This window comes from Mauremys mutica, chromosome 25, assembly GCF_020497125.1.
Source record: "Mauremys mutica isolate MM-2020 ecotype Southern chromosome 25, ASM2049712v1, whole genome shotgun sequence".
In the NCBI taxonomy this organism is placed as follows: domain Eukaryota; kingdom Metazoa; phylum Chordata; order Testudines; family Geoemydidae; genus Mauremys; species Mauremys mutica.
Window position 1 is genome coordinate 1,884,355 of NC_059096.1, and position 14,581 is coordinate 1,898,935.

Sequence of the window (14,581 nt, forward strand, 5' to 3'; positions counted from 1 at the left end):
CCAAAACAGACCCCTGCGGAGCCCCACTCGTTATAGCTTTCCAGCAGGATTGGGAGCCATTAATAACTACTCTGAGTACGGTTCTCCAGCCAGTTATGCACCCACCTTAGAGTAGCCCCGTCTGAGTTGAATTTGCCTAGTTTATTGATAAGAATATCCTGCGAGACTGAGAAGGGGGTGAGGGAGGTATTTCAGGATGGAAAAGGTCAAGAACAACTGGCCTAAGACACGTATCCGACGTGCATCCGACGAAGTGGGGATTCACCCACGAAAGCTCCTGCTCCAATACGTCTGTTAGTCTATAAGGTGCCACAGGCCTCTTCGCTGCTTGTCCTAAGACAGAGCCGCTTGAGCCTCAGTTTCCCTTTCTGCCTCACTTGCCTGTTGTGAGGTTCTGCCGGCCGACGTCTGGCAGCTGACGAAGCGTGGGCAATTACTCCCATGTTTACAGCTGTGCTCACTCCCATTTTTCCAACCCCGGCAGTTTTTCCACTCCATTGTCGTCCCCTCGCCTCCCTATCTTAGATGGAGGGGAAACATTGTTACAGGTTTTATTGTCATCTTTCGGAGGCCAAGCCGGGGCGGCACGGAGTGGAAGCTGTGAGGCAAGCTGTCTAGCTGGATCATCAGCCCAGGTCTTTCTGTGCAGCTCCAGGTTACAGACACGCGGTGACACAGGAGAGAGACAATTCATCTTGCAATCTGCTTGGACTTCTAAGCGCTGGGTACAGAAACAAGCGGCTTCCACCCTGAGAAATAGGCTTGATTGGACAGTCACAATCCCTGGATTACACCAAACAGCGACAGCGGTTCTGGGTAACTCCCGCTCCTTCGCTCTCTAGTCATGCACACTGCACCGGGTATGACAAATGTCATTTTGAGGGTACGTTATCTGCAGATGGATCAGGGTGGTCTGTTGCCATCCCAGTCGGTCTTTTTCTCCCTCTGCATTTATACCCCCCTTGTCACCACTGTACAGTATCTGAATGCCTCTAATAATATCCCCACTGGGCAGTGGGGGAAACTGAGGCTCGGAGAGGTGACGTGACTTACCCAAGAACACAGCAAGTCAGTGGCAGAGCAGGTAGAAGAACCCAAGAGTCCTGGCTCACACCAGTGGGCTCTAACCACTAGATCACACTGCTCTGTGCAGCATGAGTAATATGGCTTGTGGATCAGCCTGACAGACTCAAGGGGGGAGACACAGAATCTTGTGTGGAAGACGCTGCACTGGGACTGGGGAGGAAGTCTGGAGTCTGTTCCTAGCTCTGCCACAGACTTGCTGTGTGACCTTGGACAAGTCACTTAACTCTCTGTGGCTCAGTTCCCACCTCTGCAAAATAGCGATAAGGATATTGAGATTCAGCCTTTCTCCCACTCTTTGTCTGCCCGGGATAGCTAGAGGGTGAGCCCTCTCCCACGTGTTTGTACCGCACCCAGCACAATGAGGCCTTGATCTTGGGTAGGTCTATTGTACTAAGGGTGCCACTCTCCAAGGGAAGCGAGAACCAAGTCCTTGATTCAGCCAAGCACTGAAGCACAAGCTTGAAGTTAAGCACAAACGTAAGTGTTGGCCGTTGTTCTTGCTTGGAGGCCAAACGTGCTTGTTACTAGGGGTTTTCCCAGGGAGTTCTTTTCAGAGACTAGTCCCCACCAAAGCACGCGGCTCTCTGTAGCTTAGTTACAAGTTACTTCTTGTGGTAATAGCGACGCTCTCGGCCCCACACGTCAGGGGCAGCGTGCTAGCAATCGCCACGTTTCACCAGCGCAGCAACGCCATTGCATTTGCTGAGCTGCAGTCGCCGATTAGCAGAGACAATTCACTGGCATCTTTCCTTACCACGTGAACGTTCTTTAAAAACAACAAAAGAGAGAAAAACATTTTGAATGTTACGGACAAAGATGGGCAGATGCCCTTGCAGTCCAGTCCCGAATCCAGTCACTCTGATGCTGCTTTCCGGCCTAGTGTTACAATCGTGTGGAAAAGGGAGGGACGCGGGGGCCTCCCCAGGGGGCACCGATCCCGCCGGATGCTGTGCCACGCCAGCTCAGAGGATGCGATGCAGAAATACCGTTTCACGCCCCAGAAAGTTCATTATGTGCCGTTCACCCATTTTTTGCTGGGTTTTGCCTTTTTTTCTCTCTCCTTTCCATTTATTTATTTTTTTGTTTGTTTATTTTTAAACTGTTTCCCAGATTTCCCTCCTGGGTGACTTTGGAATTAATTCGATCAATGCACGCCTGATGAAGCAAACAGTAATTTTTACCCTGGAGTTAGAACTGGCTCAGGGATAGCTCCGATAAAGAGAAGGAAATGAATATGTGCATTCTCCCAGAAAGAGGTCACTTTTGCCTGGAGGGCCAGTGTGTCGTGCTTTTTATTCTGAAATTCAACAATCTTGCGAACTTGGAATTTCAGATTTTCCGATCCGCCAGGCTGATGCCAGTGAAGAATCTGAAATACATAGAAAGAACGGCCGGCATCTGACGAAGGCCCTGATTCGGCAGAACAATTAGGCCCGCGCTTAAGCGCGTCTCTGAACGGGCGTGGAATGCTGGAGTGGAGTCTTCAGGTCTGAAGTGACTCTGGAGGGGGAGTATGAAAGACACAAGTGAAATCCTGGCCCGGCTGAAGTCAGTGGGAGTCACTGGGGCCAGGATCTCGCCAATGAGATGTAGATGCCTCACTGTCACTTGTGCCTTTGAGGAACGGCCCCCTCTCTTGCTGCCTTCACGGTAATAATGAAGAGGCAGTGGGTAGAGATGGGGGTTCTGTTCCCAGCTCGCGTGCTAGCCTGCTGGGGAACCCTGGGGGAAGCATTTCATGTCTTTGTGCCTCTGTTTTTCCCAGCTGTAAAATGGGGCTAGAGTTACTGCTCTCCTCTGTAAGGCGCTTGGAGAGCAGTGGATGAGCAGTGCTAGATAAGAACACGGGGTGGGGGTTATTTTCCTAGTCACTGCAGTTCTGCTCAGACACGTTTCTTTCGGGTGAGGGGAAAGGCTTGTGTTTCTGTAGCAGGCACAGAACTTCTCTGTGGCCGTACAGGCTGGACAAATAGCCCAATGGATCTTTTTTGAAATGGGGCGAACAGAGCTGAACGCAGTGTTCAGAACCCACCTCCTTTCTCTGGAAACACCTGACTTTGCAAGCAAAGCTGCAAAGACAAGACCTCCTCCAGACCCCACCATTAAGCTTCTGATGAGCTTCCATGCTGTCAGTCATAGTTCTGCTCTTATGCAAATACAGCAGCCGTCCCAAGTTAATTGTGTGGCTCCGTTAACAGCATGTTTGTGATTTTTGGAGATTCATTTAAAGCCACTGGGATCTCTGTAGAACAGAAATGTGTCTTGTTATATCAGAATATGTCTCTGAACTCTCTCAGCATCTTTGTGTGATTTAAAGCCGGCTGTCAGCTCCTGCCTCTCCTGTAGTTACCAGGGCGCGGCCCAGGGAATATACAGCCAGCGTGATGCGCTGTATCTCAGCGAGCACGCAGGGCAGGACTGCGCTCGTAATGTTTTCACGTCTGCAGTGCACGGTGGGGTTTATGGCAACAATAAATTTTGCGCTCCACGGTAACGAGCCGGCACCCCTTTCTCAGCTGAAGAGTTTTAAAAGTTCTAGTCCAAGAAGCATTGGAGACAGGAGGCCTCACATAAACTAAAACTTAGGGGAAAGGTTGACCTTGCGCTTTCCTGCAGAGAGGGTCAGGCACAGATCGGGGGCACTTCTTACTTGATAAGCAAGATGGGCACATAGGAATGGCCATAGCAGAACAGATCCATGGTCCTTGTCTCTGACAGTGGCCAGCACCAGCTGGGGAGAGGAAGGTGCAAGGTCCCTCGCTGGGCGGTTACGGAGTGACCTGCCCAAAAGGGGAAATTCCTTCCTAATCCCCACCCAGGGGTTGAATGGGGGAGAGCGACAGTGCTCGTCCAAGCTCCGCCCACAAAATAAGCTCCGCCCGAAGAGCCAGCGCTCCCCGGAGCCTGTGCAGATGTTCAGGATAGGGCTGAGTTGGGCACCGCGGGCGCTGCTCAGCTTGAAGGCTGGTACCCTCCCCCGCCGTGTCCAGACTGGCCGTGCAGTCTCGGGGGGCTCCCGTGCAGCCCCTCTGCAGCGGCTCTTCCAGCCGAGCGCCTGGAACGGAGACCTCAGCCCCTGGAACCACGTGAACGTGGCTCTGCCGGCCTCCTTCCCTCCCACACTGGACCATGTGGGACCAGAGCAGGGACCCTGTCGTCCATGCGAAGGGCTCCCCACGCCCCCGTAGGAGGGGGGTGCACGTGGGGCGAGCTGCCTTGGCTCTGTGCCCTGCGGGTACCACTTTGCCCAAGGGACTCACTCCCCAGCGCTGAGCCTGGAGGGGACCCCCAGTGTGTTTAGGAGAGTGAAGTTCCTGGGTTGCTGTGACCGAGCCCTGCCCGCCTCACCCCTTGGCATCAGGGAGCCTGATCCTGGCCGGTGCTGCGGCCCCTCTGCTGCCAGAGCAGTTCAGGTGTTTGAAGGGACCTTGCAATGTGGGGGAGGGAATCATCTCTGCACAGGGGGGCTCCCCTGGTGGCATCAGGGCTGTACCTGCCCTGCTCCCCGCTGCTGGCCTAGGGCGCAGCTCAGGGGCGTGGCCGGAGGGAACTGTGCGATGGCTGTTGTCAGGCCTCGGGGGGAGCAGAGCGATGTTAGAGCAGCCCTGACGCTGCTCTGACTTGCAGCAGCCAGGGCAGAGGGGGGAAGATGCCATCGCAGCCCTCCGCCCCGCATTGTCCGTTCCCCCAGCACAGCAGCCATGGCACTGAGGATCGGGCCCAGCGGATCCGTTCCATCGGTTGTCCATAACTCCTGGGGTCGGTTCCCTTAGCTCATCTGCTCAGAGTTTGGAAATCCGGGCTCCTTAAAGTCTTCACACCCCTTCCCCTTTCGTGCTCAAACCCAGGTGCTCTCTGGGCCGAGGGATAAGTGGAATTACCAGCCCTGCTCCGGGTGTGTTCATAGCAAAGCCTCCCACCAGGGTGGCCTGGGGAGGCCCCATGCACTGGGCCTTAAGCCGCACGCAGAACCTCAGCCTTAGAGCTGCTGCAAAGGAATGAAAGTAGGGGGCGAAGCAACGGGAGGAAAAGCAAGTTCGACGGGTGAGGGGAGTGACTTTGATTTTGATTGTGTGTGACATTCGTCTTTCAGCTCAGATCTGGTTATTCAAATCCAGTTTCTGCTCAGGTTCCAGAAGAGCCTCTGGCTGCTTGGAACCAATTCGGTTTTCCCCAGTTCCTACAATATTTTTTTTATTTACTTTGGACTATTTTTAGATCATGCCCCGTCGCTCACTGTTAATCTGCGGGGGAAGGCGTGCGGCAGCCTGGGAAGCTGGTTCGTGGCGCTCGGGATGTGGGTGTTTCTGTTATAGACGCTAATAACCCATTGGGGGGAACAGTGAGGGAGGTGGAGGAGAGGCAGCAGGAGCACCAGCAGCTGTATTTCTAATCCTAGCCAGTGGCAGCGGCGAACTGAGGCTGTTCCTCAGTTCCTAAAGCTCAGATGAGGCATTCAAAACCCACTGGAAGTCAAACTCCTTTGACAATCTTAGCATAACGGCTGAGCCAGGGGACGTGTTCCTCCCTCCTCCCCTGTGACTAGCTAGTCTAGCTACTGCCTCTGCATCTGCATTGCTTTTATTGCCATGTTGTCTCTATAGTTTTGCGTGTCCGTGTGCTCGGAGCTGTATAAGACTCAAAAGAAATCCAGGTCCCCACCCCAAGCAGCCTACAGTCAGAGGCCCCAGTCCTGCATCAGGATCTGCAAGAGCGCTCCCCTGTGCCTACCCAGAATCCCCTTGGAGGGAGAGAGGCCCCCGTATTTCTCGGTGAGCATTGTCAGGGTTATTAGAGGTAGTTGGGAAAACTGGGATTTTAACATGAGAAATTTAAAACAAAAAGCTGGTGGTTTGAAATATTTACGTTTCCCTGTGGGACATTTTGAACCAATTCAAGGCAAAAAAAAATTCCCTTCTCATGTCAGTATTGTGTAATTCCAGTTATTTAAAACCAAAAAGCCAAAACACCATTTTAATTCAAAATTTCAGAGTTGACATTTGCTCTTTTCCAGGTGATTTAATTAAGAAAAATCTCAGCGTTGTGTCTCCTTCCCTCTCTGCGTAGGTCCGTCGGGGCACAGCAGCCCCCTCCTAGCATCGCTGTCTATTCCTGGGCGACCCCTACACCCGCCACTGGACATCAAGCACTTCCTGACCTTTAGACTCAATGGGACGTCCCCACTCAACCTGTTCCCCAACTTCAACACGGTGAGTTATTACGAGGCTCAAAGAACTTCCAGGCTGGAAGGGGTGAGATCCGTGCGTCTACGTCTGAAATGCAGCAGCGCCAGGGTACGGGGTGGGGGATGCCAGCCAGGACAGCCAACCCATCACTGCTCACCGCGTAGCCCCGTCAAGGCTTTCCATGTTCAGGGAGTGGGGAAGGAATATTCCAAAATTGAGGATGTGAGGAAAAGCAGCATGTTAGCCAGGGAGCAGCTGGTGGGCCAGGAATAACTGTTGGTTGGGCCGTGATGCCAGTGGCTCTAGGCGAGCACAGGTGGACTCAGGGCATGGATCCTGGGGATCTGGCTTTGGAGGGAGCTGGGCTCTCTTCCCAGCAGGGTTTGGCCTCTGGGCACCCGCTGTTTTCAGAAGCACTAAACTCCCGTGGTTTGGCCCAGATTGCAGTTCAGCAGCTCCTGCCAAGAGCAGTGGGAGCTTGTGAAAACCTGACCCCGTATGAATACACACTTGGCTGAATCAGACACCTGGGTGGCCAGACTGAAGGTGCCTTTTGCCTGTAACCGTGGCTGGCAAAGTTCAGTGCCAGATGGTATTGAATGGGTCACAGGAAGGGCAACAGGCAGCATGGCTCGTTCAAGGTCACGGAGCAGAGTAATGGCAGAGCAGGGGCAGAACCCAGATCTCCCGAGCCCCAAGGCAGTGCCCTACCCACTGACCCAGACTGCCTTGTTCTTATTGGTCCCATTGTCCTGTAAATTCCTTCTCCCTTATTGTTCGATTAGCTGCCAATCACAGGTTCACCACTCTCCGCATCCGCCCAGCTAACTTCCTGCTTTGCTAAAGGGGTCTTCTGAGCCATAAACTGCCCATGCAAATTAGTGCACGTGTCACTCTTAACCTGAAGGGAAGCGCGTCTGAGAGCACTCCCTGGGGGTACGTCTTCACTAACCGCCGTATCGGCGGGTAGCAATCGATTTCTCGGGGATCGATATATCGCGTCTCATCTAGACGCGATATATCGATCCCCGAACGCGCTCCTGTCGACTCCGTAACTCCACCAACCCGAACGGCGGTAGCGGAGTCGACATGGAGAGCCGCGGACATCGATCCCGCGCCGTGAGGACGGTAGGTAATTCGATATAAGATACTTCGACTTCAGCTACGTTATTCACGTAGCTGAAGTTGCGTATCTTATATCGATTTTCCCCCGTAGTGTAGACCTGTCCTGGGTCTATTGCTGCAGAGGGAGGAGGGCTCTGAAACTGACCACAGAGACACACGTTCTTTTTTGAAACGGGTGCATCCGAGATCAATCCCACAAGGCTCCATGCATCACTATTATAAACAGACATTTTAAAAATGCTTCATTTCAACCAAGATCAGTTGGGTTTTGCTCCCAGAATCAATAGCAATAAAGTAGCTTTGGAGGGGAGTTTTATGAGATTAAACACAGAATAGAGCATCTAAGGGTACAAGGAATCCGTCAGCTGCCACCTCTCCAGGTTTTGTTGTCAGTCCTGCTTTGCTTATTGCAGAATGTCTCTTGTTAGTTTACTAAGGTCAAGGTCAATCTGCAGGCGAGCCCAGGCCTCGGTTATGTGATACTTATATAATAATGTCTCAGGCTTCTAATCTCCTCCTCCTTTGCCCACTTAACCATCAGGGAATGTCAGGGGCCTCTTCCTGTAGCTGGTTACAAAACATTTCCATTTCAACCTTTTTTCCATTGGAAAATGGCTTTTTCAACTAAATGGAGATTTTAACATTCCCCCCCCCCCCCCCACCAAAACAAGGTTGGTTTTAAATTTTTGGATTTCATATGAAAATTTTCAATTACAATGTTTTTGTCAAAAAAAATTTTTTTTCTTCATTAAAACTTTTCGGGGGGGATGGGGGCGAATAATTTTCCAACCAGCTGTAAGGAAGAATCTGTGCTGGTATTTGCAGTGGTGGCGCAAGGGATTCCACGGGGACGCACCATGTGAATGGACGCCCAAAAGGAAACTGAGTATGTGGGTCGATGGTGCTTGGAGGACAGCACGTGAACGAGCCAATCCCAATTTTGCATCCTCCATTGGGGACTCTGTCCTGACTTGCTGGGAGACGAACTTGACCTAATAGGTCTGTTACGTCTCTGACTTGCTGGAATAGTAGAGGTTAGAAATACAAAGACCTGGTGAATCACCTCTTTGAAGAGGAACCGTTGTGGTCTAATGGGCTGAGTACAGAGGCAGAAAACCTGAGATCTGTTCCGGACTCGGCGCCCGGCTTGCAGGGTGAACGTGGGCAAGTCAGTTAGACCAAACGTTGCAGAGATGTCGGTCGAAAGGGGAACGACTGCAGGGCTGTGCTATGCAGCAGGTCAGACTAGACCATCGCAGTGGTTCCTTCGGGCTGTGTAACCTATTAAAGTTACTCACTGAAATCTTCACTTCCCTGGGAGCCCTGAGCGCTCGGCACAGAGGAAAATGAAGCTGCGCTCGTGTGGCTACTTAGGCACTGAAATACATCACTTCAAGCCTCTGAGTTTGACAACACGGGTGGATTCTGAACCTCGCTGTGCCTCATTCCCCCTCTCCTCGGCAGAGAGGGCGACACTGACCTTCCTTTTGGAAATTACTTTGCGGTCCAGGGATGACACACGCTGTGGAAGTGCACGTGATTATTGCTGCTTATTTAGGGGAAGATTTTCAGAGACGTTACGGGGAGGTAGGCTCCCAACTCCCACTGACTTTGGGATTCCAGCCTTAAACTCCCATGGGACCCTTTTAAATCCCCGCTTTAGCCCCTCTCTAGGGCTAGAATGCAGGGGTACAGTAGAAGATGATTTTTGCTGATGCTATTAACAGCCATTTTTGCCCATGTTCCTTTTTTTAGCAATTGGAGCCAGCAGCTAAACTGACCCAGTCTGTTCCGTATGCTCCTTGGCTGGCCCTCCCTCCTCCCCTGGGCGCATGTGTCCTGTTGTCATGTTGTTTGTTTGTTTTTTAAATGAAGCTTTTGAACATTCCTCTCCCGTGTTTGCTGGAAACCCCATCCCCGCCTGCAACATGAGCCAGTGACATTCCACTGACCTTTCCTGGGTGGTGGGCTCACCTCGGCGAGGTCCCTTCGCTCAGCAGGGACAGTTGCTCCACGCCTGGCTGAGATAGGATCACACTAAGCAATTTGCCATGCGTGTGTGTATTTGTGCAGGGCGTACGTAGCTCTAAGCGCAGTGGGAACCTGTGATAAAGCTGTCTGTGCTCAATGGAAATCTTACACCTCTAGGGGACCCGTTCAAATCCAGCCCTGGCTGGGAGTTTGTGAAAGTCGTTCCCACCTGCCGTGTGGCTGATGAGGCCAGAGTGACTCAGCTGCCCATGACCCTTGGAGAGAGTGGCTCCGAGGCAGGGATAAGGACTTGGAGGGCAGCCTGGACGAGGCACGCCCTCTCTCTGCCTGCTTCGGCCCTCCCCTGGGAAAAGAGGAGTCCAGGCTGCAGGGGCCTCCGCTCATCCCCAGACCCAGCACCACACTCGCTGCAGAACAGAATGGTGGAAATTCTTCTGCACCACCTAGCAGGACAAAATACAGATTCTTGTAATTAACCAGGAGACAATTGTTCCAGGGAGGAGAGAGCCTCTGGAGCAGGCCTACTGCAGAGTGCAGCAGAAATGGCATCCGGGTTCCCAGCTGTCCAACTCAGCAAGGCTGAGCCTTCAGCCTGTCGGATTTCAGGGGATTTTCAGCCCCTTTTTGGGTCAAGTTCACGCCGGTGCAGAGGCTCAGCGCAGGGCCTATGGGATCCTCAGGGCTGGATCCTTCAAGGTGCGGCACATTCTGGCCTCGCTCCAGCAAAGCTCCTAAGCATATCCTGAGCTTGGGGCAGGTGCCCAGCACCTCGCAGGCTCCAGCCCTTACGTGCGCCTCAGCCTAGTGCTGGCGCAGCGCCTGGGATGACTTGCTGCTTGGCCAGACCAGACGTGCCCGCTGCAGGGCGCATAGACCCCTATTGAGTAATGTGAGGAGGGCTGCTCCTCTGGGCCTGACCGAAGGTGCTTCCGTGGGGCGTGTCCAATGGGATAGTCCTTAGGCCTGGCAGGGGGGATCCTTGTTACGTCTCTCTTGGGCGGCCCTTAAACAGCCCCGCTCCCTCTGTGCATAGCGGGAGGTTGAGGAAGCTAGTGGAGCGACAGGACCTGTTTGGAAACGGTCCGGCTTCCTGGAGCAGCTGAGACGTCCCGGCTGCAGAGCAGAGGCTGAAGAAGTCCTCAAGCTGGAGTTGCCGGAGTTGCCGCAGGAATAAGGAGGAATTTGGCCACCCAGAGGAAGTGAGGGATGACTCACCGACGCGGGGTCGGGGGGGCAGAAAGCTCAGAGGCCCCATCTAGGCCGGCGGCTTTACAGAGGATGACAGCAAAGGCCTTTTCGTGGAGGGCTGCTGGACTCCAGCCTCCATTTAATGCTTCGTTGCACCAGGGGAAGTCAGGCTGCTGTTTCCTTATCTCCTTTCCCGTCTAATCTGCCATGGCGACAGCTCAGCGAGTCCATCTGGCAGCTGAGCTTCAAGTATACGCTAAGGGAAGAAAGAAAAGCTGGTCGTGCTTTAGATTTCCGATTTCCAGCTACCCTGGGTCGTATTCAGAGCTGGTGCAAGGAGAGAGCAACTCCACTCCAGTCAGTGAACTTGCACCTTCTGACCCCAAGCCCATGTGCTGGCTTCCTGTCCCCGTCCTGTGAAATGTTCTGTAATAGTCACCCCCGCTGGAACAGCGTCGAGGGAGAGTCGCTTGTTACTGCAGAGCTGAATCCTTTGCATGCTGGGCAGGTCACAAGACTCTCATGAACCCAGCAGATGTTCTACTCTGGAGCAAAGCGAATCCTCCCGAGCTGTGCGCTCTTGCCCCACAGACGGCGCCTCGTGTTCAGGAGGGACGCTCTGGCTCTGGCTGCGGCTGCATTTGAGTTCTCCAAGATCTAACAGTGTCTTGCAAAACCGCAGTACCAGAAGGCGCAGTCCAAAGTGACGCTGTCCCTCTGAATTCCCGTTTCTGACCTCGGTGGCTGGCAGGAAGCTCAACGAGGAGATCTCTATTTATATCAGGAGGAACATCCCGGGGATAAATTGAGTAATTTGAGTCAATAGGAATTGACTATAAAGCAGAGACATTTGCTCTGTGAATGCACTGTACCCAGAATCACCTCTCTGCTTTCGTGTGAGTTCTCTCCGGAGATGGGGACAGAAGGCTCCTGATGCATTCCAATTAATTCTGCTGGAATCTGTAAATGAAAATCGCGTCAGACCAGCCACTCCTGAGCCCTGGGAATTGGTACGTACGCTCTCAATGCAGAGACCCTTCAGCAGAGCTGTATTTAGCATAGACCAGGACAAGTACATCATGGCACATTTTACTGTGCTGAATGAGTTCTTGATGCCACAGAGAATAGACTGTAGGGGGTACCATCCAGCACTGGGAGGATACTAGCCAGGGTTATGTCAGGGCTTTTCCAGTCCAGTGTCTGTGACTGCAAAAGTTGGAAGAAAGTTACTGGAGTACTTTTTTTTTTTTTTAAGTAGAAGCACAAGAATACTCAGGTGGCATCAGAGTGTCGAAACCATTCAGCATCACCCACCGAAAGGAGTCGTTTTGTGCTTCTAGCAAAGTTCTCTGTGTGCTAAAAACACACTGTTCTCCGCAGATCTGCTTGATGGAACAAAGAGATGCAGAGACAGAGTGTCATTCGATATCTGCAGTGCAGGCGGGTGACTAGCCCGGACAGGCTCCACAGAACAGCTATGCACGGCATGGCCCACTTCCGAACGCCTTTTCAAAACTCGCCGTTAGAGTTGACTTTTGAATACAAGAAATGGTGAGGGTGAAACAGCTGTGAAACCCTCAGCATCTGCAGCTGCAATAACTCTTGGCTTTAGAGTGGAGAGTTGTCCTTGAGGTTTGTTCCCCTATGAGGAGGGAAGTCACTTTTCTTCTCTGTACCTCAATTTCTCCATCTGTAACATGGGAATACTTCTGGCCAGCCTACTTCCCATGAACGAATGAGTGTTTGCACAGCGAAGTGATAGCGCTAGATGTAAGTTAAGTTTTTATTGTTGTGAAGGAGTCTAAAGGGGGAGGATGGCCCGGTGGTTAGGGTGCGAGGCAGAGACTTGGGAGACCCGGGTCCAATTCCCTGGTCTAGTTCCTCTGTACTTTGGTCCCGCATCTGGAAAATGAGGATGACTAGCACTGCCCTGCCTCCCGGGAGGCTTGGGGAGGATCAATGCATATAAAAGATTGTGAAATGCTCAGAGCCTCGGTAATAGAGGCCCTGTGGCTAGCGTAAGTCGACAGAGGGAAGGGACAGGTGGCATCCCATAGTACCTATGGGACTTACTGCTGCAAACAGCTTCACGTAACCAGAGAGCAGGACCCGTGTCCCGGCATTCTGGGAAATCTCTGCGTCCAAAACAATGAAATGAGTTAGCAAGCAAGCTCAGCTGGGTCTGATCTGACTCAGTGTTGGATGGGATGTGGCAGCGGCTGCGGCGATGGCTGAGGCAGCGGTTTCATGCTGCACTTTCCAAAGTGCATGTCTAGAAACAGGGTCTCTTGAAATGGGATGGAAGCTCCCTTTGCCTTGAACAGTCCCTTTGGAGTTAGCCAGTTCAGCGCTGCTCCCCGGGCCGGTGCAGGGGCGGAATGGCTTGCTGCAGTGAGCCCCACATTAGAGATGACGGCTCATATGGGTTGCCAGGCACAGACTGACTTCCCTGACTCTGCAGGTGAATGGTGATGGGAACGTACAGCACTCAGAGGTACTTGCCATCAGGGAGAGGAGAAGAAGCCACCTCTAGGAGCCTCAAACCTAAGAGCTCCGTGTGATGGTGTGCGGCAAAAGAGCTAATGCGATCCTGGGATGCATAACCATGTGAATCTTGGCTGGGCGTAGAGAGGTTATTTAACCTCTGTGTTCGGCACTGGTGCGACCGCTGCTGGAGCCCTGTGTTCAGTTCGGGTGCCCACGATTCAAGAAGGATGTTGATAAATTGGAGAGGGGTCACAGAAGCGCCACGAGAATAAGAAAACAGCGATCGACTCAAAGAGCTCAGTCTGTTGATGTGAACAAAGGGAAGGGGTGCGTTGATTACTGTCTATAAGCACCTATCTGGGGAACAAATAAGTAAAAATGGGCTCGTCAGTCTAGCAGAGGAAGGTCTAACAGGATCCAGTGGCTGCGAGTTGACACTAGACGAATAAAGCTGAACATTTGAACAATGAGCGTCACTAACCAGGGGTCGTGGAGGATCCTCCGTCACTGACCGTTTTCAAATCAAGAGTAGCTGTTTTTCTGAAAGCTCTGCTGTAGGGATTAGCCTAGGGATGCTCTGGGGCCAGACTAGATGCTCCCAGTGATCCCTTCCGGCCTTGCAACCTAGCGATCTATTAATCAAACCACTTAAACTCTTTAATACCCATAGGAGCCTGGATGTCGTTGCCACCGTTTTACAGATGGGGCAGTCCAAAGCCGAGGGGTTAACAGGCCTGATCTGGAGCAATCCTGAGTAGCCACAGCTGATGTCAGTAGCGTCAGTGGCAGTTGTGGGTGGGTGGGTGCTTATCCCCTCTGAAATCTGGCTCCCTGCACAGTACGAGACGTTTTCAGGCTTGTTTAACCTGGCTGTAATCCACACTGGGCTCTTCTGCACAAGGGCAGATTTTGCAAGTGACTTGCCCCTGGTCACATAGGGAATCGTTGTCAGAGCTGGGAGTGGAACCCAGGAGTCCTGCCCCAGTAGCGCCTCTGTATAATAGAACTTTACTGACAGGATTGTTTGTTAGTCGTTTCTCATATGACACAGATCCAGTGAGGCAGGGCGTTACCTGGCGGGACGTGTAGGAGACTGTGCGTGCTAAGGAACGGAACGGAAAGCTCAGGCGAATGTCTGTTGTGCAGCCGGTACCCAGAGCTGCCAAGAGCCCTGTGGCTTCCCCAGAGATGTCTGGGAATGTGAAGGAATGACTTTGGGATGTGCCATTCTCCTGTTACTCTCAGAGAACCCAGCCAGGAGATCGGGTGATGGGAAGACACCAGAAAGGAGCGTGATGATGATGACAGCGCGATGACCCAACCTGTTGGGAAAAGGATCGTCAGTTTCATCTCCTTAAACAAGGAGTTTAAAAATCCGTCTGGGGAGGGGTAACTTTTCTTTAATTGCCCCTTCCTGGCTGCAGACTGGGCCTTCGAAGAGTTAGAAAGGCAGCGAGGGCCCATCCGCAGAGGCTGAATGAATTCATGACGGACTAGCGCTATTAAAGTGAATATGA

At 52.5% G+C, this 14,581-nt stretch overlaps 1 protein-coding gene across 11 annotated transcripts in view; it reads left to right on the forward strand.

Moving 5' to 3' along the window:
- Nucleotides 1-14,581, forward strand: part of ZNF385C (zinc finger protein 385C) — a 181,023-nt gene that overhangs the window by 135,409 nt on the left and 31,033 nt on the right. For 10 of the 11 annotated variants that reach the window (XM_044999506.1, XM_044999508.1, XM_044999503.1 and 7 more), the window contains one exon: nucleotides 6,154-6,296. In XM_044999506.1, the coding sequence (XP_044855441.1) occupies nucleotides 6,154-6,296 (143 nt within the window). Of the gene's footprint in view, nucleotides 1-5,724; nucleotides 5,859-6,153; nucleotides 6,297-14,581 lie in introns of those variants that run through there. The other variant, XM_044999512.1, reaches the window with a different exon arrangement.